General features: G+C 40.1%; 1 protein-coding gene across 7 annotated transcripts in view; it reads right to left on the bottom strand.

Moving 5' to 3' along the window:
* CCDC148 (coiled-coil domain containing 148) overlaps positions 1 to 26,850 on the bottom strand; it is a 340,275-nt gene that overhangs the window by 27,498 nt on the left and 285,927 nt on the right. For 5 of the 7 annotated variants that reach the window (XM_012136609.3, XM_060409907.1, XM_060409906.1 and 2 more), the window contains 3 exons: positions 10,285 to 10,402; positions 8,013 to 8,153; positions 3,069 to 3,955 (listed from right to left, as the gene is read on the bottom strand). In XM_012136609.3, coding sequence (XP_011991999.2) covers positions 3,809 to 3,955; positions 8,013 to 8,153; positions 10,285 to 10,402 — 406 coding nt within the window. In that variant the 3' untranslated portion in view covers positions 3,069 to 3,808. Of the gene's footprint in view, positions 1 to 3,068; positions 3,956 to 8,012; positions 8,154 to 10,284; positions 10,403 to 26,850 lie in introns of those variants that run through there. The other 2 variants (XM_060409905.1, XR_009599333.1) reach the window with 2 other exon arrangements.

The following is a 26,850-nucleotide window of genomic DNA, read 5'->3' as shown; positions in this document are numbered from 1 at the left end:
TACCAATTTGGAAAACTCAGCAGTGGCCATAGGACTGGAAAAGGTCAGTTTTCATTTTGATCCCAAAGAAAGGCAATGCCAAAGAATGTTCAAACTACTGCACAATTGCACTCACCTCACACATTAGTAATGCTCAAAATTCTCCAAGCCAGTCTTCAACAGGATGTGAACCAAGAACTAACTTCCAGATGTACAAGCTGGATTTAGAAGAGGCAGAGGAACCAGACATCAAATAGCCAACATCCATTGGATCATCAAAAAAGCAAGACAGTTCCAGAAAAATATCTACTTCTGCTTTATTGACTATGCCAAAGCCTTTGACTGTGTGGATCACAACAAACTGTGGAAAATTCTGAAAGAGATGGGAATACCAGACCACCTTACCTGCCTCCTGAGAAATCTGTATACAGGTTAAAAAGCAGCAGTTAGAACTGGACATTGAACAATGGACTGATTCCAAATTGGGAAAGGAGTATGTCAAGGCTGTATATTGTCACCCTGCTTATTTAACTTATATGCAGAGTATAAGTTGGGGGTTGGATGAAACACAAGCTGGAATCAAAATTGCTGGGAGAAATATTAATAACCTCAGATATGCAGATGACACCACCCTTATAGCAGAAAGTGAAGAGGAATTAAAAAGCCTCTTAATGAAAGTGAAAGAGGAGAGTGAAAAAGCTGGCTTAAAACTCAACATTCAAAAAACTAAGATCATGGCATCTAGTCCCATCACTTCATGGCAAATAGATGGGGAAACAGTAGAAACAGTGAGAGACACTATTTTCTTGGGCTTTAAAATCTCTGCAGATGGTGACTGCAGTCATGAAATTAAAAGACGCTTACTCCTTAGAAGAAAAGCTATGACAAACCTAGATGGTATATTAAGAAGCACAGACATTACTTCGCTGACAAAGGTCCACCTAGTCAAAGCTATGGTTTTTCTAATAGTAATGTATGGATGTGAAAATTGGACCATAAAGAAAGCTGAGTGCTAAAGAATTGATGATTTGAACTGTGGTGCTGGAGAAGACTCTTGAGAGTCCCTTGGACTGCAAGCTCAAACCAGTCAATCCTAAAGGAAATTGTCCTGAATATTCATTGGAAGGACGGATGCTGAAGCTGAAGCATCAATCCTTTGGCCACCTGATCTGAAGAACTGACTCATTGGAAAAGACCCTGATGCTGAGAAAGATTGAAAGCAGGAGAAGGGGATGGACAGAGGATGAGATGATTGGATGGGATCACCAACTCGACGGACATGAGTTTGAGCAAGTTCTGGGATTTGGTGATCGACAGGAAAGTCTGGCATGCTGTGTCCATGGGATTACAGAAAGTCAAACATGAGTGAGCAACTGAACTGAACTGAAAATAGGCAAATTCACAGAAACAGAAAGCAGAATAGTGGTTACCAGCGGCTGCTGCTGCTGCTAAGTCACTTCAGTTGTGTCCGACTCTGTGCGATCCCATAGACGGCAGCCCACTAGGCTCCCTCAACCCTGGGATTCTCTAGGCAGGAACACCAGAGTGGGTTGCCATTTCCTTCTCCAATGCATGAAAGTGAAATGTGAAAGTGAAGTCGCTCAGTTGTGTCTGACTCTTCATGACCCCATGGACTGCAGCCTACCAGGCTCCTCCATCCATGGGATTTTCCTGGCAAGAGTACTGGAGTGAGGTGCCATCACCTTCTCTGTACCAGCAGCTAGCAGAGGTCAATGGAAAGTTCTTTTGGATGAATACAGAATTTCATTTTGGGATTGCAAACGTTATGGAGATGAACAATAGTTATGATTGCACAAGAGTAATTCAAATAATTATAATCAAAATATAGTGTTTCTAAGCATCATCCCTTGGGTGATTCAACAATAAAGAAAGATAGAAGTAGAAGGTCTAATCTGAGAGTTCTCCAAAACTTAGAGACTGATGGAGATGGAGGAGTCAGCAAAAAATCTGAGAAGAGACTAAGGAAGTAGGAGGTAAAGCAGATTGATGTCATAGAGGTGCCAAGAGAGGAACATGTTCCAAGATGGGGTGGTTGTAATGCTGCCATGAAGTCAGTAAGATGATAACAGAAAATGGTCATTGGATTTGTCAGTATGGAGTTCACTGGTGACCTTGCTAAGAGCAGTGCCAGTGGTGGGTGAAGGAAACCTAACTCAGGACAAGTGACGGTAACTAGAATGTGAAGTGAAAAAAGTGAAAGTGTCAGTTGCTCAGTCGTGTCCAGCTATTTGCTCCTCTGTCCATGGCAAGAATACTGGAGTAGGTTGCCATTCCCTTCTCCAGGGAATCTTCCTGACCCAGGGATTAAACCTGGGTCTCCTGCATTGTAGGCAGATTCTTCGCCATCTGAGCCATCAGGGAAGCCACAACTAGAAAGCGAGAAGACAACTAAATACTAGGAGGCAACTCCTTCAAGAAGTTTACCTAAGAAGAGGAGCAGAGAAATAGCTTGGTAGCTCGGGGAAAATGTGAGGTTAATGGAGATCAGTTTTTAAAGTGGCATTTATTCAAGCATAGGTATATGCTGAAGGAAAACTTGAAAATATAGGCGAGAAAGAGCATAACCAAGCAAGACAAATTTTTGTGGAACTGAGAGGGGATGAAGCTTAAATCACACATGGATTTCAGGTTATGTTTTTTTGTGTGTCATTTAAAAACTACTTACTGATCAGGACTCGCTAGATTGATTTAATGACCTACAGTTTGAAAAACAATGGACCTACAGCATATTATTTTATTTTCCTGAATCTATTTCTTTAACCATAAAATGGGAATGACAACCTTAGAAGGTTGTTATGGTGGTCAAATAAGACATTATATGTAAAGTATATGGTACTGAGCACACAGCTTGTGCTCAATAAATGTAACTATTATTAAAACTATTTTTTTAAAACAGAGAAAGTTAATAAGGTCTGAGTTTGGGCATAGCCAGAACATATCTAGGCTGCTGCCCAAACTTCAACTAATATTTTCATCATAACCACAAGCATCAGATCTATGGTGTCACTATCTCCTGCTGTGGAGCACCAGCTACTTTATTTGCGTGATTGTATAGAAATAACAAAAAATTACGCTTGAGTTTTATTTGAATCACTTCCTTTCTACAAAATCATCCAGACATTTAATTGAGAACAGGGAAATTTTGATAGCATTCTAAATTTTAAAACATTCCTCCCAAAGAACCATACAAATGCATTTTCCCAAGCCAAACAGATATCCCTAGGCTTGAACTGCTATTTCTAAGTTCTAATTTATTCTTACAGGCTAATTTACAAAATGAAATTATTTGGATGATTGGTTTGCAGTAAACATGGTAAACCAAACTGGCTTCTAAATTTAGAGAAAGGTTGAGTCTCCTCTTAGAATAATGGAGAAATAATAGAAGTATTAATGACAATGAAACTTTCATAGTTAAAAAGTCAAATTCTGAAATAACAAGCAGAAATGAACATTATTAGGTAACAACAGCATAAATTGTGATTCTTGCAAATGTTTATTTTGAGCTCTTTTCATGGGATAATGCAACCTCCAAAATATAATTTACTAAATGATAATATATGTTCCAGATGTGTCATAACTAAGTTTGATAGTCTTTGGAGAATTTAGTACTATTAAACATAAAAAGAGATTGGAAAATAGTGCATAAAATTCTAAAAATCATAAAAGAAAGACAAAATTGTTTTAATAGATGCTATGACTTCTACGTCTGATAATTTGTAAACTTTTAGAAAGTAGTAATTATTATTATCCATATAAATGTATTCAAAGAAAAATCTTGCTTATGTATAATAGGATTTGAGGATGAACTCTAGATTTTAAATACAGTAGACTCCATATCCTTTCTTGGAGGTTTTTGAGGACTGATTTTTGGTAATATCTCTTTGGCATAAAATGTTTTATGAAGTCCAGCTTCTCGGAGTGCTAACTCAAAACGAAGTCTAGGGTCAGAAATTATCTGTAGAAATAAAATGATATAAATATTATATATATAAATAATATAAGTAATACAAATAATATAAAATAATACAAATAAATTTACTGAAGTAAATTTTATCATTTAGTTCCATATTTCCGCAAGCTGTATAGTTTGATTTTGCTAGATGGATGACTAGATGACAATAAATTTTGCGTATACAGTGACCATATTCTGATTATTTTTACTGAAATAAAGGTCGAAATTTTTTGACGTTATCACTTTTCAGTATATCAGTGGTTTCCAACATAAGATGTATAGGGTATTGTATACTAGATTAGTCAAAATAAAATATTAAAATTATTTAAAAATGGGATAAAAGAAGCTTACTTTCAGTACTATCATTGATTTGTTATTTATTGTTAGCTGGGATTATAAAATATAAGCAACCATTAATTAAAATAACCTAAATCACAATCTTGTATATTTGTCTTTAAACAGACATTTTAATTTCTCCATCATTTGGCAGTATGTAAGTTAAGTTCAAATACATGGCTACTACTTGAAAAACACAATCAACAGAACTTTTCTTCCAAGGCCAGATTTCTATTTCAAGCAGAACTAGAAAATGGTTCTATCAATCTGATTCTAAGTGGGAATAGACATATGAGTAGTTCAATTTCTGTTTTCATTTATAGCTGATTGGGCTTTATTTCTTCTTCTTATGAATATTAATGTCAATAGACACTGTTTGCAATGATAAAAAAGTAGCCACATATAGATTTCAGCTAATGAAGCATTTTGCATGAACATTATCCCCCTAGAGGATGGGATAATAAGCTGTTGAAAAAGTAGCCCCTCCTTCAAGGAGCTCTTAAACTAACAGAGGTAATAAGAATGTACACAGATAACAGCAGTCCATGGCAACATGTGACAGACGCTCCCAGAATACTAGAACGCACTGGGACATCTCCAGGTGCCAGTGGGGCTAGGATGGCCTCAGGTAAGGAGAATAACTTGAGCTAACTTTGAGGTCCAACTTATTCTTCTATAAAGTTGGGAGTGGGAGTGGAGGAGGAAGAGAGATCAAGCAAGAAAGGAAGGCATAGGCTAACTTAGAGATGAAATGGGTCAATTTAGGATCAGGGTAATCTGGGTGGAGTACTCGGTACCATTGGGGAACATCGGAAAAGGACACTTCTAAGACTAGGACTTGAATTTCAAAGGCCTGAAATCTATGTCATGGAGTCTGGGGAGCTACTGAGGTTGTGTTTCTGTTTTCAGAATGGAACTAATATAATGAGAACTGTTGCCTAAGGAGATATGTCTGATTATAAGTTCAGGATAAATTAAGGCAGCAGGCAAACAAGAGACAGAGGCACAAAGAGTACTTAAGAATCTACTACAATTGTCTAGACATAAAGTAATAAATGCCTAAAATTGGCTGGTAGCAAAGAAGACATAACTGTCCAAAACATTATGAAAGGAAGAATCAATAGAACTTGGCAACTGATCAGATACAGGGACGGGGGCAACGATGCATATAAATGGAGAATAACACAGAATTTGTGTTGGCAAAGCAAAATATTTAAGTCTTAGACTTAGGTTTCTTCTCTTTTGCCCCAAAAGAGTCTTCCTGGTCACTTTCATCCACTTCCAAGGATTCATGCTCCACCTGTGTGCTGTTGACATCCTAATTATCTCCAGGATTCACCATTTCTCCCCCAGCTCCAGATGTGTGATGTTTAAAACATTTCATTATAATAGTTTTTTCAACATATATCAAGTGAAATGGACATCTGCCTCCCATACTGATGTCCCTTTTCCCAATTCTCCTCCCCAGAGAAAGCCCAGTAGTTTCTTGCAAGCATGTATTAGACATCTTCACCCTAAACCTGACATGAACAAAGCAATTGCTCTCTCCCTACGTCTGTTTTTTCCTTCTGTATTCTTATATGGTTAATGGCAGCACCACCTAATGATTGTAATTTATTGAATTACTAATAGGTGCCAGACAATATTCTAGGCTGCTGCTGCTAAGTCACTTCAGTTGTGTCCGACTCTGTGCGACCCTGTAGACAGCAGCCCACCAGGCTCCCCCTCCCTGGGATTCTCTAGGCAAGAACACTGGACTGGGTTGCCATTTCCTTCTCCAATGCAGGAAAGTGAAAAGTGAAAGTGAAGTCGCTCAGTCATGCCCGACCCTCAGCAACCCCATGGACTGCAGCCTACGAGGCTCCTCCATCCATGGGATTTTCCAGGCAAGAGTACTGGAGTGGGGTGCCATTGCCTTCTCCAAATATTCTAGGCAGTTGACATTTATTATCCTAATCATCACAAAAAAACTTACAAATTATTGTTTTACAGATGAAGTAAACAAACATAAAGATGTTAACAGCTTACACAAGTTCACACAGCCAGCAAACAGTGGATGTGGATTTTAATCCAAAGTGTAGGCTCTTCTCAATATCACTTGCTGCCTAGTTTAGAATCACCCTCGCTTTCATTATCCTCTCCTCAGCCAGAGCCATACATGCCTCCGCATCCCACCCTCCCCCTACACCGCCCTCCCCTGACTCCACCCCACTTCCCTGAGGTCTCCATCATCTTAAAAGAACCCAACTCCACCTCCACCAACTTTCCATTCAGACACATTGCTATAACATGGAGCCTTTATATACTTCACTTGCTTCAAAGTCTCCCCTCTGCTCATAGGTCGAAACTCTTTAGAAAGTAAGATCTACTATACTTTCCACAGTCTCACCCAAATTTATGTTTGCAATCTTATCTCCCAGCACCCAAGATGTACAAGTAAGGACCTCTTTTCACCCTCTTCTGCTTGATCAAACCCTTATTTCCTCAGCCCAGGTACCTGAAAGCTTTCCAGCTTCTGACTTCTTTACAAGCCCAAATGCCTTCCTGCTTTGACTTCTAGAGATACTATTGCATCTTCTTAACCCCTCTTCCTATGCCCAACCCTCCCCCATTCAGTTTTGCTGTTGTTTTTAGTTTAAATTATCTGGAATGAGTGCTGTTACTGATGCCAAAATTCCTCAGTTAAGATGGAGCTTAGTTCCATCTTTTCTGCCTTCTCTGCCTCCCATTCAGCGTTGTCTTCACTCCCCTCCTCTTGCTGCTGCAGCCCTCAGCCCTCTTATCAGGGAGGCAGGTGATCTCACTCTAGCGGCGTTATTCCCATGCATTCTACTTTCCTTCCCAACACAATTCTCCTGCTTACTTCCTCCACACAGAACAAGTTTATCTTGTTCGGGATGCAGCCCTGGCACCTGGCTCAGTGCAGATACAGTATATGTTCCATAAATATCTGCCTAATTAATATGTAAATTGTTCTTTTTATTAATATTCCCTAGCATATGCAGCACATAATAGAGGCATATTAGATTTATTTGTCATTGGATGAATGTATAAAGTTTCCTGCTTTTAAAATAATTAAACATTTAGCTTTTCTTAGATTTATAAAATTTACAGGTACTTTCTCCCTTAACTTCCATGATATTCAATCATTCATATGTCCTGGCTCCCTCTTCCATCCACCTAAAAAAAAAGCTTCTTAAAATCCCTTCTCTGTTATAGAAACAGACTAAAATGATTCAGAAGCACCTAGAAATAATTAATCTCTTAATACCTTTTTCCACAGCAAGCATTTTATCATTAGCTCCAATACATTATTTTCTGTTCATTTTAATTTCAGAAAGCTTCCCTCTGCTTTGTCTTATCAGTATCATCAATTGTTTCATTAATAGCATGTATATTATGCACTTAAATAAATTCTGAATATGATAAATATTTAAACAAAAATACAATATTAACACAACTTTAAAGTAAAATTTTATAAAGTTGTTTTAGATTAAAATAATTTCCAATGATACATTCATAACATTTTCAAAGTGTTTTGTTCTATGGTCACCTATTAACATTTTATAATATTAAGAACTGTCCAGTAATTACATGCAATTTATGCTAATATGCATGTATTTAAATATAAACATTATAAATAATTTGTAACCCAAATGCACACTTCTGCAATTCTTATCATCATCACGGCTTTTGCATCAATCTTGCTAATTTCCATAATTACCTGCTGTTCATTGTACGTATTCAATGTGAAGAGTGGCTTCTGAAGAATAAATTCTTCTTCAGTTCCAATTCCCATCCTTGCTTTTGATGCCACTGTATCTGACATCATTCTAACAGGATCAAATTGAGCGACAATAGCAACCTAAAAGAAGATTGGAACAAGATACACGCTAAATACTTCTGGGCAACATTATTAGTGCTTAATATCCATTAAAGTTAAGAAATGTTATTATTGCATAGTTACAGGTATGATTAAATTTAGATAAAAATTTCCTCCTGATCCAAAGTCAAGGGAAATTTTATATAGAAAACCTACACATTCAATCACCTTGAAAGTAACCAAAAGTAGAAAACATTAATTTTTAGCCACTAGAAATCCGTGGCCACAGTAATGACTCCATGAAGCTTTCTAAAAAGTTTAATCTGATTAAGCTGAGTCTAGAGTATATCATTTATGGGTAAAGTCATGTGTGTTAGCATTATTGAGCATGATGGGTGAGTTTTCATTGTACTGAGCAACAGGATTTCCAGGGACTGTTAAAAACCATTGTTTCCTCTTCCACTGAAAAACTCCAAGAGTCATTTTAACCCAAATGCCTTTGTGCTTTATGATAACTGAAATCAATCAAACCTGCATCCTAATGAAAAGAAGCCACTAATTTTGTAAATTATATGCCACCATTAATAACACCTGCCTGCTAATTCCTAAAGTCAGGAAATAGCAATAGGAAAATGGCATTTTTAATTCTATTTAGAAATTATAATGACATAACTGGAGGTTGCACATACTTTAATTATTATAGGTTTTACTAGCCAAAATGTCTTTTACTATAGTTCTAAACACTGATTACAGATAACAGGCACAGATATTTCCTCTTTCAAAGGTCTCACAGATGGAAAAAGAATCTTAATCATATAGACTGTAGTTGTCAAAATGATATTTTGAACAAAATGTGTTTAGTAATAGTGACATTAAATTTTGTCCCTAGAAGGCCATGGTATATCATTATTGGCTAATGATTGAAAAATTTTAATTTCATTGACTCTAAGATGACCAGATGTATATTCCTATGTGTTTAATTTATTTCTATAATCTATTTATCAATGATGGATATACTATTTATATGCATTTATACTTCCTTTATATAATTTCATTTAACTTAACTTCCTTGGCTTGAATTCATATTTACATTGAGTGCCAGATGACTTTGGGAAAACTCTGGGCTGCCTCAATTTTCTCTTCTATAAAATAATAATTCCTACATCATAGGGTTGGGGTAGGAGTTAAATGAGGTAAGACCTAAGAGCATTTAAACAGTGTGAACACATATTACTACAAACCTATGAGGTAGGCAGCTGTTGTGCTGTTGTTCAGTCACCAAGTTGCATCTGACTCTCTGTGATCCCAAGGATGAGATAGGTACTATCATTCCACTCTTTAGAGGAGGAAATTAAGTTTAGGAAGGTTAAATGAAAGACCTAAGTTTCCTCTGCCAGTAAGCAGTGAGCCAGGTTGTACCAGCTTTGAAGGAAACCAGAGGTGGAGTTCTTATCCAAGATTCGATGCTAATTCCCAACCACATAGAAGGAGAGCCAGTCAGTCATTTCCTGTCAGCTAGGAAATGGTATCAGAGAAGACTTTGGAGCTGATGAGTTGTGCTTATCCTTGTTATGTTAATAATACTGAAAAATTACCAAGCAAAACTACTTTATAACATTTCCTAAGGTCTGAAATTCTTGCTCTTGCTGTCTATCAATACTATTTTCAAAACTTTTGTCTACTTTTATGAGCCAAAGCAATAGGAGGCTTTTATTTCCCCACAAAAACAGTCATTTGAAAAAGTGATTTTTAACCTTTTTGTTGACTGTAGGATATTTCCAAACAGAGGTCCCTTTCCTAGGGAGTATTATCTTGCTCAAACTCTACCACATTTTTTTTTTTTTTGAGGAGAGTAAAATCCTTTAGCTACACGCAGGGTTTCACTGCTATGAATTGATACTATTCAGCTTGTAAACTAGAGGTAATATGGATGTATTTAAATCTTGGGAGAGATTTTTTTAACGGTTCTGATAAAGTTCTTTTCATATACTAAGAAACTGAAAATAATGCAACATAAATCTAATTGTTCCCAGGAATGAGGATCGGTGTTCCAATTTGGAAAAGTTACATTTTATATAGCAGATGTCATGAACTAAGTCCTAGTAATAATGTTGTTAAGAGCACTTAGAAACATTTTTTAAACCACCCATGAAATTCTCCAAATTAAAAACACCTGTTTCCTCAGGGCTTCTAGTCGCTTTCCTCTTTCTTCTTCTTCAAGCGCTTCTTGAAGGGCCACTTCTTTTTTCTCCATCAAACGCTTTTCCAATAATTCTTGTCTATATTTAACCCTTTAAAAATAATGCACAGGGAAGTTAGGAGAACATCACGATAATGTTGGAGAGTATATGGACAGCAGCATAGGGGCAGAAGTCATCTCAGAAGAGACATCACGGTCATTTTCTTTTTACTTGCTTTGGATGATTTCTCATATCACAACCATAGAAGATGTTTCTATAAAATATAATTTACAATAATTCGAATAACAATCATAGAACTGCAGGTCATGCGGGCAGGGAAACATGGGGTAAAATCCAATCTCACTCCTTCACTGAAATCATTGTATTAACCATCAGCTGCCACAACTGCAGCTAAGCCAACCTGACAGATGACAGCCTCACCCTTGAGGTATTTCAGCAGTCTTCTAGTAAGTTTTAATACAGTATGAGATTTAACAGGCTATGTTACAGTTTTAATAGGCCTAATATTAAAAAGACAAGTAAATAAAATACTATAATATGCCCAAAGTATCTCAATTACTAGAGTTTAAACCAAACTTTATATTGTCACTTATTTTGTCAAGAATGCTCTATCTGGATGGATGTGTGTGTTTGTGTTAAAAAATGTTGAAAATTGCACATTGACTGTAGATGGCAGCAAAAACATGACTTTCCCTGAGCATTGTTTCCATCCTCCTTAACAGCAGATATGAAAACCGAACACATTTAAATACCTGTTTTAATACTCCAGGGTTCACCTGGCACTCCTCTGTTGCTGTTTTGGGGCAGCCTCCCTAACTATATTTTTGTCCAAGGTATTATTCTATTGAATTATAGAGATAAGATTTGCCTTTTCAAAAACAGTAGGCATCTGGCTTCTCAAGGTAGAAGGAGGTGTTAGCTCTGTCTTCTATCATTGATGGTTTAGATTTAACTTCCTCTGTGGCAAGAATACACAGAAGAACTGTGCAAAAAAGATCTTCACGACCCAGATAATCATGATGCTGTGATCACTCATCTAGAGCCAGACATCCTGGAATGTGAAGTCAAGTGGGCCTTAGAAAGCATCACTACGAACAAAGCTAGTGGAGGTGATGGAATTCCAGTTGAGCTGTTTCAAATCCTGAAAGATGATGCTGTGAAAGTGCTACACTCAATATACCAGCAAATTTGGAAAACTCAGCAGTGGCCGCAAGACTGGAAAAGGTCAGTTTTCATTCCAATTCCAAAGAAAGGCAACGCCAAAGAATGCTCAAACTACCACACAATTGCACTCATCTCACATGGTAGTAAAGTAATGCTCAAAATTCTCCAAGCCAGGCTTCAGCAATACGTGAACCGTGAACTTCCTGATGTTCAAGCTGGTTTTAGAAAAGGCAGAGGAACCAGAGATCAAATTGCCAACATCCGCTGGATCATCGAAAAAGCAAGAGAGTTCCAGAAAAACATCTATTTCTGCTTTATTGACTATGCCAAAGCCTTGAGACTGTGTGATCACAATAAACTGTGGAAAATTCTGAAAGAGATGGGAATACCAGACCACCTGACCTGCCTCTTGAGAAACCTGTATGCAGGTCAGGAAACAACAGTTAGAACTGGACATGGAACAACAGACTGGTTCCAAACAGGAAAAGGAGTACATCAAAGCTGTATATTGTCACCCTGCTTATTTAACTTCTATGCAGAGTACATCATGAGAAACGCTGGACTGGAAGAAACACAAGCTGGAATCAAGATTGCCAGGAGAAATATCAATCACCTCAGATATGCAGATGACACCAACCTTATGGCAGAAAGTGAAGAGGAACTAAAAAGCCTCTTGATGAAAGTGAAAGAGGAGAGTGAAAAAGTTGGCTGAAAGCTCAACATTCAGAAAACGAAGATCATGGCATCCAGTCCCATCACTTCATGGGAAATAGATGGGGAAACAGTGGAAACAGTGTCAGACTTTACTTTTTTGGGCTCCAAAATCACTGCAGATGGTGATTGCAGCCATGAAATTAAAAGACGCTTACTCCTTGGAAGAAAATTTATGACCAACCTAGATAGCATATTCAAAAGCAGAGACATTACTTGGCCGACTAAGGTCTGTCTAGTCAAGGCTATGGTTTTTCCTGTGGTCATGTATGGATGTGAGAGTTGGACTGTGAAGAAGGCTGAGCGCCGAAGAATTGATGGTTTTGAACTGTGGTATTGGAGAAGACTCTTGAGAGTCCCTTGGACTGCAAGGAGATCCAGTCAGTCCATTCTGAAGAAGATCAGCCCTGGGATTTCTTTGGAAGGAATGATACTAAAGCTGAAACTCCAGTACTTTGGCCAACTCATGCGAAGAGTTGACTCATTGGAAAAGACTGTGATGCTGGGAGGGATTGGGGGCAGGAGGAGAAGGGGATGACAGAGGATGAGATGGCTGGATGGCATCACGGACTTGATGGACTTGAGTCTGGGTGAACTCCAGGAGTTGGTGATGGACAGAGAGGCCTGGCATGCTGTGATTCATGGGGTCGCAGAGAGTCGGACACGACTGAGTGACTGAACTGAACTGATAGCATCAGGGCTTCCTTGGGGGCTCAGTGGTAAAGAATCTGCCTGCCAGTGCAGGAGATGCAGGTTCGATTCCTAGGTAGGGAAGATCCCCTGGAGAAGGAAATGGCAACCCACTTCAGTATTTTTGCCTGGGAAATCCCATGGACAGAGGAGTCTGGCAGTCTGCAGTCCAAGTCAGACACAGCTTAGAGACTAAATTACAGTGGCATCGGTCACAAATGTACTTTGCCCCAGGCATGCACACCTATATTTTCCATGGATGTCCCTGCATTAGACCATTTTTATTCTGGATCCTGACATTTACTGAGGTGTTCAGTACACATCAAGTCTTGTGCTAATGGCTCATTCAGACTTCACATGTTGGGGTACCATCATTTATCTTTAAAGATAAAGAAATGGAGGCATAGAAAGGTGATGAAACTTGTCCCAAGTCTCAATGGCAGAACCTGAGGTCAAACCCAGGCGTACTGGCCCCAGAGCCCATGAACAGTTAACTACCATGTTCTTCTCTCTCCTCCCCTTGACAGCTCTACTCACCTCACTGACTGATGAATACCTACTTTGTGCCAAACCCTGTGCTGGAAATTGAGAGCACTCTGAGAAAAAGACCGCTCTTAAAGAGCCTGTGGTTTAACAGAGACAAAAGGCAAGCCCAAGAACTAAACAAGGCATACAGTATCTTCAGAGAGGTATAAATAAGGTCCATCCTGGATTCAGAGGAAAGTGAGATGCCTACTTGCTGAATTGTGAGAAAGACTGGTCGACTTCAGCAAGCACTTTATGGAGGAGGCTGCAGCATCTGAGCTGGGTCTGGAGGACTAGGGTTTGGAGAGGCCATGAGGCATGGCTGAGGTGTGGCAGAGAGAGAGCTGGGACGAGGGTGAGTCCAGGGAGGCTCAGGCTCTGCAAGTGCACGGTTGGCCTCCGAGAGTAGCTGACTTCTTCAGTTTTGTCCTCTGGGCACCTTGCTTGCCTCACCTCGTCACAGCACTGGGCAGGGAAGGGTTCAAGGTGGCTGAACAGAGTGAGTGGGTGAGCAGTGACAGAGAAGCCCAGAAAAGCACTGAGGGGGCTGAGCCTAGTAGTCACATGGTTCCTTCAATGATCTGCTCTCGGGGAAGAAAACTCTTTAAAACCAGGTTGCTCCTGAGGCTGGCACTGAAGAAGCAGCACTGGGAGAGGAGGGAAGCAGGCAGCAGATACTTTAGGAGCACAAAACCCAGAACGGAATTTGGGAAGAAGGTCCCAAGCTTGCTCGACGGCTGTGGCTGTTGCCCATCATCTCCCATTTCAAGAGTCACTACAACCAGACACATGGATTAAAGAATTCACAGGCCAGATTGCTCTCTTTCTCTGATGCCTCTCTGTCATAGAAAGCTCTGTTTCTCATTCCTTCCATTTTCACTAAGGCGTGACACAACTTTCCTAATGAGGTTCTACTCAATTTAAGCACTGAGTACAAGCTAAGGGAACTACTGTGAAGGTTCAATTAAAAGACACCCAGGGATTTGACAATTACCATATGTTAATTCTCAGAACTTCTGAAAAGTTTCTCTTCCTTTGGGATGTATAGGTTGCTTTGTCTGCTGCAAACTTTTGCCTGCTTTGTGGAAAAGTAATAGCTGTTTTAGTTAGAGGAGCTTGACTAGTGAGGAAGAGATTCAAAAGGAGAGTGAAGCATTTGAAGCTATTTGGTAAAGAAAGCTGGCTCATGCTTTACTTTGAAGTTCATTCATTCATTCATCAAAAATTTGAGCACCTCTCTGCGTCTAGGGAAGTCAAGGACTTCCCTGGTGACTTAGATGGTAAAGCGTCTGTCTACAATGTGGGAGACCTGGGTTTGATCCCTGGGTCAGGAAGATCCCCTGGAGAAGGAAATGGCAATCCAATCCAGTATTATTGCCTGGAAAATCCCATGGACAGAGGAGCCTGGTAGGCTACAGTCCATGGGGTCACAAAGAGTCGGACACGACTGAGCGACTTCACTTTCACTTTCACTGCGTCAATCACTGTTGTTAGCACTGGACAAAGGATTTCAGTACAGAAGACATACTCCTGTCCTCACAGAAGTGACCGTCTAATGTGGATACAAAGATCCAGGCAATTATGGCACAGGGTAGCTCTTGCCCTGATGAGACAATGGGGCACAGGTCATGGGAGAAGCACCTTTGCCAGACTTGGGGCATTCAGAGGAGCAGCCACCAGGAAGTGCTCCAAAATTCAGATCTAAAAAAGGAGCAGGAATTCTTCAGAGGGGGAGAGAACAGAAAGAAGGTTCTAAGTAGAAAAATATATCATATGAAGGCCCAGAAGGTAAGAGAGCATGGTATGCTTGACGAACTCAAAAATATTTGGAATGACCAAAAATGAAAATTGTAAGGTGAGGAGTACCAAGAGCTGAGGCTAGGAAGGCAAGGGAGGACAGGTAGTGAGGACTTTGCAAGCATGAGGGCTTTGATCAAGGCAACACAATCAGAAAACTCTCTCCTGTAATGTGGAGGATGGATTGCTAAGAAGCAAGACCAGAGAGACTTAATTCCAATGCAAAAAAAAGCTTTCCTGAATTAGGGCAGGGGAGGGCTGCTTATAGGAGTTAGGGAGATGATATAGTCTTAAAATTTATGTAGAAAATAGAATAAGTGAGCATTGTTAGTGTTTTTTAAGGGAAAGGGGGAAAGAGAGAGGAAGCTAAGGTTTCCATGCTGCATGGTGAACAATGGCATTCCTCTCTAAAACTGGGGACTTAGAGAAACCAGGGAGAGAAGGAATTAGGTTGAGTTTAGCCATAGCTCTGCTGTCGTAAGATCTGGGCTGGAGGAATGGTTGGGGATCTTTATCCATGGCATGGGACTGAGACCGAGAAACAGATAGCACCTATCCAGGAAGGTACTACAGTGTAAGAGGAGGTGGCAGGCCTAAAACTGAGTCCAAAGGAAACACCTTTTTTTTGGGGTCATTTTTCCTATGTATGTTTTCAGTATTTATAATTTTATGTTATTCACTCATTCATTGACTGGGTGTCCACACTGTGCCAAGTGCTGTTCTAGGATGGATGATCCACACTGATTAAAAAAAAAAATAATAACAAAACTCTGTTCTCACACTTTCAATTATAGGCATATATTTTCATGTATTTAGAAGTTTAATTTCTTTTCAAAATACCAATTTAATTTCCCCACTCTGCTCAACCCAAGGAAGGGGGCAACTTTTAAGAAGGGGACAGAAAAGGAAGAAACTAGGAGAATGAGGAGAAATTGTGGCACAGAAGAGAAATACAATGGAAAGAGCATGTCTCATGCTAAAAATCAGCTTTTATCTAAGATAATCATTGGATTAAATAACAGGGAGCCATTGGCAAACTTGGCAGTAGAGAGGTGGCTGAAGAATTAGCAGTAGATAAGGAAGTAAGAGGTAAGAGAGACAACACCCCCAGTAAGGCTGATGCCAATGGAGAGGAGAGAAGCAAGCTGGGGCTGGAGGAAGCTGATCACAGCTGCATTCGTCCCAAAGTGATGACCAAGGTGACTCTGACTGTTGTGAAGATTGGCCATGGGAAATTTTAAGGAGACATAGTCAAAGTCTTCATTCTTAGAGATGCCAATGTTTAAACTCAAATAATAATTCACTGTAAAAGGGGAAACTCTTGGTACACCCTCCTTTTCCCAGTCTGGATGGAAAAATGTCTTTGCCTAAAGAGAAGTGATGCAGAAAAATTCCTGGGGGAAAGCCAAATACTCACATATTCATGGGGAAAGAAAATAGCAACAGTAAAGTCAATCATTTGGAAAATTTTCCACATAAATACCTTTAGCCATTTGAAATAGCAGATTTTCTCCAAATTAAACTGTTGCTATGAAAGTCAATGTCAGGAAGTGGCAAAACTCAATAGTCTTTAAGCTGTGCACTGAATTCCCAAACAGGAATCCTAGGTTTATCTCTCAGTCTGTTTCATGCTCCCTGAGTTGACAAAGGTTGAGAGGGCAGCAAAGGAGGCCTTTTCTACTCCTCTTGGGGGAGGAGAAGCATCATATTGTTCAAAAGCAACAGCTGTTGCAGAACCAGGCAGAGCATTAACAATAATCTGAAAAGGATTTTGTTTATGCTTCTGGACCTGAGTGTAGTTGAAGGGACAAGAAGCTTTCATGTAGAAATGGAGAATTTACATATCATTTTGGAGATATTTTTATATGTGTGATGCATTCAAAGAGAGGAGTTGTTGTTGTTGTTTAGTCACTAAGTCATGTCTGACTCTTTTGAGACCCTGTGGACTGTACCCTGCCAGGCTCCTCTGTCCGTGGGATTTCCCTGGCAAGAATGCTGGAGTAGGTTGCCATTTACTTCTTCAGGGGATCTTCCTCACCCAGGAATTGAACCTGCATCTCCTGCATTGAGGCTGATTCTTTACCACTGAGCCATCATGGAAGCTCAAGAGATGAGTATACAAATGCAAATAGTTTGGAAACATCATGAACTTCAGTGACACCCTCCTTTGCTTCAGTGAAACTAGCAGTAAGAATCAGGCAAAATGTTAACTTCAAAATTTGACCTCCCTCCTATCTGAAGGGAGACACAGATAACTTCAGTCTTCAAAGAAGCTACAGGAACTAAGAGGGGAAAAAAGACTTCAGAATAAATTTTTGCTGACAGTAGCAGGTTCTACAGTTTGTTTTTTTTTAACTTAAGCAGTAAATAAACCAGCATTAACAATACATCTTAATTAGGTTACACTAACCAGTATGGAACTCCCACCAAAAACGTGTCAGGGAAGTAATTTGCCCTACTGAATTAGAGGCAGTTTCCAAACAAATCTGCTACTTCATTTTTAGGTAATGTGGCTTACTCAACACTGAACAAGAAATGTTTAACAGGCACACGCTGGAGGTGCTATTGCCAGAGGGGTTTGAACAGCAGTGCAGCATAGTGAACCTGTTTCTCCCTGCTGGGAAATCCAGTTTTGGCTTAAACCCCACTCAGAAAGTTGTTCTTCCCACCAAGCAAAGAGACACCCCCATGAGCTCTACAGGACTCCAACAGGGAGGAGTGCACAGATCAAAACATAGGCAGGCCAAGTAGCAGCACCTGTACAGAGGTGGAGAAGCCAGCCCACAGGAAAGAAGCAAGAAAACATAAGAGGTGTTCACATTGGCCAGCATCACCCCTCCAGTGGTCAGGACCACGAGATTCTATACTCAGTGAGGGTTCTGGCTAAGGGCATAAACAGAGACCAGTTCCTGTAAATGTAATGTGGATCCTGATACAAGGCAGTGACATCCTGGTACAGATCAGCATGGGACAAGAACAAAGAGGATTCACAGAGAACCCACAGAACCAGAAGGAGATGAACCCAGGCCAGCCCCAGACAGAGACTATTCTTCTAGCTCAGAGTGCTTACTGGTTCCTTTGTGGGGTGTAAAGGCAAGCTCCTGTTGGAACTTATCTTTAATTGATTAATCCAATTAGTCAACATAGAATTATTGGCAAACCTACTATGTGCCAGGCACTGCCCCACAGGCTCAGGATATAGTAATGAAAAATAAAATCCAGACAAACAAGATCCCCGCTGTTAAATCATATCTTACTTATGGTTTGTTGTATACGAGCATCCCTAAATTAACATCCTAGTAAAATACATAAAATTGTTTTAATAAATTATTTTAAATTTATCACTGTCCTAAATTAGAGAGCTTTTTCTTATATTGCTATAGCTCGATAGTTCTCAACTATGACTATCATTAGAATCACTGGAACTTATAAAAACTTCTGAGGCCAGGGCCCCACACCACACTAATTACATCAGAATCTGGTTTCGGGGTTCAAGATTGGTGTTTTGTTAAAAGTTCCTCAGTGATTCCGATATGCAGCCTGGTCTGAGCACAGCACTGCCTGGCCCAGTGGAGCCCTAACCCACTCTAGGGCCAGGATCACCCAGAGGGCTTGCTTTTATTTTTTCGTATTTGTCTGGGCTGGGTCTTCGTTCTGCATGGGCTTTCCTCTAGCCGCGGAGACCTGGGGCTACTCTCTGGTGGTGCACAGGCTTCTCGCCAGGGCGGCTTCTTTTGTTGCAGAGCACGGGGCTCTAGGGTGTGGGCTTCAGGGCATGCAGCTCCCAGGCTCAAGAGCACAGGCTCAGCAGTTGCGGTTCACAGGCTTAGTTGCTCCGTGGCATGCGGGATCTTCCCAGATCTGGGACGGAACCCTCGTCTCCTGCATTGGTAGGTGAATTCTTTACCACTGAGCCACCAAGGAGGCCTTGGAGGGCTTGTTGAAGCTCAGATTCAGGAGTAGTGAGGTGGGGTCTGAAAAATCTGTATTTCTAAGAAATTTCCAGGTGATGCTGGTCTAGAGAGACCCACAGCCCAAATAAATATTTGGATTAAAGGAAATCTAATTGCCTATTATTAGCAAGACAAAACTAGGTGCATATCACTACCTTGATCAGCTTCTTATTCCTGGTTGCATGTGCTAAACATCAGTTATATTATATGCCTCAGGACTGATCCAAACTAGAAGTTTCTGCTTTTGTGCTACTGACATTCATGAGTAGAAACTGTAATTTGTGTCATATTTTAGATTCTTCATAAAAGTGATATCATTCATATTCCACTGTATACACACACACACATACACACACACACACATATTGCCACATCTTTTTACCTATAAAATAGAAACACACTCACAGACATAGAGAACAGACTTGTAGTTGCCAAGGTAGGGGCAAAGAGGGAGAGGGTTGACTTGGGAGTCTGGGGTTACTAGATGCAAATGGTTATATAGAAAATGAATAAACAACTAGGTCCTTCTGTATAGCACAGGGAACTATATTTAGAATCCTGGGATAAACCATAATGGAAAAGAATATGAGGAAGAACATGCATATGCATAACTGAATCACTTTGGTGTAAACCGGAGACTAACACAATGTTGTTAATAAACTATACTTCCGTTAGAAAAAAAAAAAAAAGGCAGAATCTTTCAACTCCAACCTATCCCTTGGCCTTTACACATATGGATGACAGGTTTCCTAGTGACAGTGGTCCTCCCAGGTTCGGGAGAGCAACAGCGGCTATCACTGAACCTCTTTCCCTCAATGGACTAAACACTGGGATATCCTGACGACAACTGGAAACTTCAGACTCCTGGTGATATTTAAAGGGTCTATTTAATAAAATCAAAGCAGGAAGAAACAACTTGAAAGCATTTGAGCAATGAGCCACTTCCCTTGGGACTGGTTCCTGCAACTCCGGGGGGTGGGGGTGGTAAATATTTTTCATACTGGAAGTGAAAACCCATAAATGAGAGTGATATACATTTTCCTGTTGGCTGTAATCAGTTCCAACCTAGCCATCTGAGTTCACTTGAGTTGGAAATGCAGAGATACAAACAGCTGTGAAACAAGGACTTAAACCTGGGACTCCAGATTTAAATATAGAATAAGATGTGAGGAGAGGGTTAGTGAAAGAATGTTATAAAAATAATTTTGGCCCTTGCTCCAAGTAAGTGCACAAACGCATTTCTGCCACATTTACCTCCTCTTTTTGAACTATTTCTAAGTCTTTCCATCTAGTTTTCAGTAATCCTTTTATATCCTCACATAGTCTCAAAATTCTCCTAAAATACTCTTTTCCCAATAGCATTTCAAGTAGGGTATAGGAAATAAAAGATGCATTGTCTATGGAGAATTAAAAGCAATAAATAAAAGCTAGTCTTTTTTTTTGCCTTTTTAATCACTATGTATCAGCAAGTCTCAACAAAGTTAGAGATAAAAACTCCCTCTACTGGAGCATGCATTCCTATCTCACTTACTCAGTTGCCCCTTTCAAATGTTTCCCTTAATTGAAAACCAGTGCTTCCCAGGTGATACTACTTCCATTGCTACCCATTTACAATGGAGAGAGAAGAAAGATAGCATTTTCCTGGCTCTCTAACAATTCCAGAAAAGTTTTACCCATTGACTTGGGTTAGATCATCCTGTTTCTAATACAGTTCTTGGGATCAACTACTGGCTTCCCAGGTCACTGCCCATATTTACTGAGGGTTATTCAAAACTCCACTCTTCTAGTTCCTTGATCCTGAACAGCATATGCTTTCCCCCTCCTTTAACAGCCCACTCCTTAGACCAAACTTGGAGCTTGGCATCACCTAAAACCTTTGAAACTGTGGATAATAATTATCAAATCCATTTTACCTGCCTTCACTACTCAAGATCATTTCATGACTGGCATGTTCTCCCCAAGCTGCATGGAGCCTAAACAATAAGATGTTTGGCCGGGGTGCTCTCCAGGAACTGGGAGTCAGTTCTGTCTTATTTGAACTGAAGGACCACCAATCCTCCAAATGAGCATGCGCGAGTGTCCACTAGGTGACTTTTGACATCAGAGAGCTGAAATCTTTACCTTCAGATGGTGCTAAGCATCTCCATTTTTGGATGTGCAGAGGCCTGTAACTTAGTTACACCTGAGGAGAATGATGATTACCTTTTCCCAACCAGCTCTCTCCATGTGCCCTATACTTCAGACCACCCTGCCCATGACTTCATGGCAATGGGGAAGAAAATGGAAACAGGGACAGGCTTTATTTTCTTGGGCTCCAAAATCACTGTGGATGGTGACTGTAGCCATGAAATTAAAAGACACTCACTCCTTGAAAGAAAGGCTATGACAAACCTAGACAGCATATTAAAAAGCAGAGACATCACTTTGCTGACAAAGGTCCAACTAGTCAAAGCTGTGGTTTTTCCAGTGGTCATGTATGGATGTAAGAGTTGGACCATAAAGAAGGCAGAGCCCTGAAAAATTGATGCTTTTGAACTATGGTGTTGGAGAAGACTTTTGAGAGTCCCTTGGACTGCAAGGAGATCAAATCAGTCAATCCTAAAGGAAATCAACCCAGAATATTCATTGGAAGGACTGATGCTGAAGCTGAAGCTCCAATACTTTGGCCATTTGATGCAAAGAGTTGACTCACTGAAAAGACCCTGATGCTGGGAAGGATTGAGAGCAGGAGGAGAAAGGAGTGACAGAGGGTGAGATGGTTGGATGGCATCATCAACTCAATGGATATGAGTTTGGGCAAACTCTAAGAGATAGTGAAGGACAGGGAAGCCTGGCATGCTGCAGTCCATGGGGCTGCAAAGGGTCAGACATGATTGAGTCACTGTACAGCAACAATGTAGTTCAGTTCAGTTCAGTTGCTCAGCCGTGTCTAACTCTTTGCAACCCCATGGACTGCAGCATGCCAGGCTTCCCTGTCCATCACCAACTCCTGGAGTTTACCCAAACTGATGTCCATGGAGTTGGTGATGCCACCCAGCCATCTCATCCTCTGTTTTCCCCTTCTCCTCCCACATTCAATCTTTCCCAGCATCAGGGTCTTTGCAAATGAGTCAGTTCTTCGCATGAGGTGGCCAAAGTATTGGAGTTTCAGCTTCAACATCAGTCCTGCCAATGAACACTTGGGACTGATCTCTTTTAGGATGGACTGGTTGGATCTCCTTGCAGTCCAAGGGACTCTCAAAAGTCTTCTCTAACACCACAGTTCAAAAGCATCAATTCTTCAGCTCTCAGCTTTCTTTATAGTCCAATTCTCACATCCATACATGACTACTGGAAAAACCACAGCCTTGACTAGACAGACCTTTGTTGGCAAAGTAACAATGTATTTATTGACAGGCAAAAATATTAATGAAATACATGGGAAATTTTTTAAAGAATTTTCATTAAGATATATTGGCTACCTCAGATTGAATAGCAATGTATTCTTTATTCTTTATCCCAAATACCCAGCGCCCCATGCCTCTGGGAAGTGTGTGTGTGGGGAGGTGGGTGTGGGGCAGTCTGAGACTTGTTCTTCTGTCTCCTTAATTGGCTGCTTAGCTAATTAATGCTCTCTGCTGCACAACTCTGGCTTCTCAGCGCTTTGCTTTGCTGCCTATCAGGCAAAACGAACCTGGTTTGGGAAGACCATTTCCCTGCCAAAATTTTACACTGAGTATTCTGTTCTGATTCCAATCTCCAGAGTCACTGAATAGACTGACAAAGGTTGTAGGCTAAGTAACCAGGAATGGATTGCCTTCCAACCTCCTGTCCTTTATGTGTTGATTATTTAACCTTACTCAACCTGATATCACTTTAGTGTGTCAGGCTCTCCATTTATCAACAACTCTTATGAACTATAAACTTTGTGCCGGGCACTGGGCTAGGTCTTCCCTCATGAAGCTTACTGTCATTCTACTCCTTCCTTTTCTTCCCAGGCTATGAGACACAATCAGATTTACCCAGTTTTCTCTCCAGCTTTGGACTGATGGGTCCATCTGTTCAAAGGCATTGCCACTAGTATTCTTTTGGTATCTTCTTTCCACAACTGCCTTGCCAATTTCCAGCTCTCATTGTTTACTGAATTTATTATGTATTTATGAGGTTTGAGCCTTACCGAAACATTTAACACTCCTCCCGAATGATTTTTACTTACCCCAGCTACTCGATAGTCTCCCTCTTAGCAGAGAACCTCACCTCCTATTTCACTGAAAACAAAAGGCCATAAGCATTTGCTTTCCCCACCATGCGTTGCTCATTTCCAATCTTGTTAGGACCATCTTAATTCATCCTTTGCTCCTTAAACCTGTGCTTTTAATCCCAGAAACCTGGCTGTCTCTAGGATCTTGCTCCAGGAGTGAATCTTTTCCTTTCCTATTTTTTCAGACTCTCTCCCCTTCATGGTCTTTTTTCCTCTGCATATAAACTTCTTCAAATGGGGAAAATATGTAACTCTCAACTTTCCTTTCAGCTACCATCTTCTTTGTCACTTCCTTGTAAAATTTTTTAAACAAAGAAGCCACAATTTGTCTCTAATTCTTTGCTTCTAACTTGGTGCAACAACCCCTACAGTTGGCTTCTGATCCTTCCACTCAGAAGGATCCTTTTACTCAGTCGGCTTCTGATCCTTCTACTCCAAGTAGAAACTACTCTCCCCAATGTCTCTGTAAACTTGGGACCTTCTTTCAGAAGAAATCTTAGTCTGACTTGACTTGAGCAATGCCTGGTACTGATGACCACCTCCTTTATGAAATGTACATTCAATTTTTGACTGCTGTTCCTCACCTTTTACTGGCTTCTCCTCATCTGTGTACCCAAGTTTTCAACACAAATCCTCTTTTCACAATTTAAAAACATTGTCTGGGAACATGACTTCAGCTACAATCAAGGCATGAATAGCTACAGCCTCCACCCCCTTCAAAGTCCCAAATCCTTTGGTCTTTTATTTTTTTCTCTATGTAATTTCAGGATTGGCTGCAGACAAATCCCTCAAGTGTTACTATATTACAGTGATAGTTAAATGCAAAGCTTCTGCTTTAATGGGCATCTGAGCTTTTTGTAGCAACAAACCTAATGACACAAAGTTAAGTAGAAATCTGGAATTCCTGCCCACATCCTCTTAGAATAAAGCCACTAGAGCACCGTGGGTACCATGGACAGGGCCAAGATTTTGCCTACTCAGTTATTTTAGGTTCACTCTAATCCACAGACCAATACTTAAGCTCCCTTATAACACGGCTGCAATATTTATATACAGTTAGTCACTTCAGCTACCTAAAATCAGAGAATGTATAACTTTGAGCAATACAACACGGAACCAAGAAAATTTTTTATATCCTTAACAGATTAGGGCCACAACTTTTGGGGATATTAGCTATAAACCATTTTATAAATTAGGAGATATCTTCCACAAATAATGGCTTTAATATTAGAAGACTTGATTTTTTAAAATACCTGCTTTCTGATAGTAATTGTATAGGGCTACTGCCCATTATGGCCAAATCTAGAGTTTAATAATTAGGCCATACCATGCTAGACATCTGTTGCTTTTTTTTGCCCTCTAGCATCAACCTAGTAATATCAATTCCCTTTCCAGTTGCCGTTCTTCATTCCATGTAGGTTTATTGAAGCCTTTAAACAAGAATCCCCCCACCTTTCCATGTGATCAGATATGGTTAATATTAAGTACATTACAAATACGATCACAGTGATTGGCCCTTAGTGCCCACATGATTTCAGCTGAGCTAATCAGAATCAGAATCTTTCCCCGGGAATTTATATATAGATATTAAAGAAGAATTCTCCTAGCGAGGTTTAAAATTCTCCAAATGAGGCTTCAACAGTACGTGAACCAAGAACTTCCAGATGTTCAAGCTGGATTTAGAAAAGACAGAAACCAGAGATCAAATTGCCAACATCCACTGGATCATCAAAAAAGCAAGAGTGTCCCAGAAAAACATCTACTTCTGATTTACTGACTATGCTAAAGCCTTTGACTGTGTGGATCACAACGAACTGTGGAAAATTCTTTAAGAGATGGGAATGCCAGACTACCTTACCTACCTCCTGAGAAATCTGTATGCCAGTTAAGAAGTAACAGTTACAACTGGACATGGAACAATGGACTGGTTCCAAATTGGAAAAGGAGTATGTCAAGGCTGTGTGTTGTCACCCTGCTTATTTAACTTATATGCAGAGGACATCATGTGAAATGCCAGGTTGGATGAAGCACAAGCTGGAATCAAGCTTTCCAGGAGAAATACCAATAATCTCAGATATGCAGATGACACCACCCTTATGGTAGAAAGCAAAGAGGAATTAAAGAGCCTCTTGATGAACTGAACTGAACTGATTGAAGAAGAAAATCTTTCTCTTCTCTTTTTAGTTGCTAAGCTCAAATGATACAATTAACCCTGGAACTGCTAATAGCCATGCCTCCTTTTCCTTCTGACTCCCTTAACCCAGACACATGAGGAAGTCCATTTCAGTGTACAAACATGAACAAATAAGTGGAGAGTGAGAGGAACCCGAAGATGCCATTTGAGTCCCTGAGGCAAGACCCACTTCTGGATTCTCATTCATGTAAGTCAATCCATTCTCTTTTCGACCTAACCTAGCTTGAGTTAGATTTCTCTCAGTTGTTTCTGAAGAATCCTGACTAATGAACATCACTTATAAGAGAATACTTATTTTTTTACTCTTTATAACATACAGAGCTGTTTCAAGTGATAATCAGTTCATTTCTTAAATTGATGGCCCATGAAATATTAACATCCCATAGGACATGTTAACATCCCACATGACATATATGCCATGAAAAATGTGTTGGATGTTCTAGTTAAGTTTGAGGAAAACTAAGATAAAGTGAAACAAGATTCTTTATAGTAGGAGCTCTCAAAAGACTTATTATGATATAGTAGGGTGCATTATGCATCTCCAAAAGGAGGATTTAGTGTGCCAATTTCCCCAAATTATCTAAGAATAGAAAAATTTTAATAGAAGCCAGTTTGGGGAATGTTACTTGCCTTTCCATGAACAAGCAGGGATATTCAATTCTGAGCCACCAGGGAGGCCCCAGTAAAAGAACTAATGGGCATAAACACAAATATACTTATTAGTCTGTTTTACAGCTATAAATGTTTGTTTTCACATGTTCCTTCTTTTAGACTGCATTTACTGAGTACAATCAGTTCAGTTCAGTAGCTCAGTTGTGTCCAGCTCTTTGCAACCTCATAGACTGCAGCACACCAGGCTTCACTATTCATCACCAAGTCCCAGACCTTGCTCAAACTCATGTCCATGGAGTTGGTGATGCCATCCAACCTTCTCATCTTCTGTCGTCCCCTTCTCCTCCTGCCTTCAATCCTTCCCAGCATCAGCGTCTTTTCCAGTGAGTTAGTTCTTCACATCAGGTGGCCAAAGTATTGGAGCTTTAGTATCAGCATCAGTCCTTCCAGTGCATATTCTGGACTGATTTCCTTTACGTTTGGCTGCTTTGATCTCCTTGCAGTCCAAGGAACTCTCAAGAGTCTTCTTCAACACCACAGTTCAAAAGCATCAATTCTTCAGCACTCAGCTTTCCTTATGGTCCAACTCTCACATCCATACATGACTACTGGGAAAACCATAGCTTTGACTATATGGCTCTTTGTCAGCAAA

Source organism: Ovis aries, chromosome 2 (genome assembly GCF_016772045.2).
Source record: "Ovis aries strain OAR_USU_Benz2616 breed Rambouillet chromosome 2, ARS-UI_Ramb_v3.0, whole genome shotgun sequence".
Taxonomy (NCBI): Eukaryota; Metazoa; Chordata; class Mammalia; order Artiodactyla; family Bovidae; genus Ovis; species Ovis aries.
This window is presented reverse-complemented; position numbering and strand designations above follow the sequence as displayed.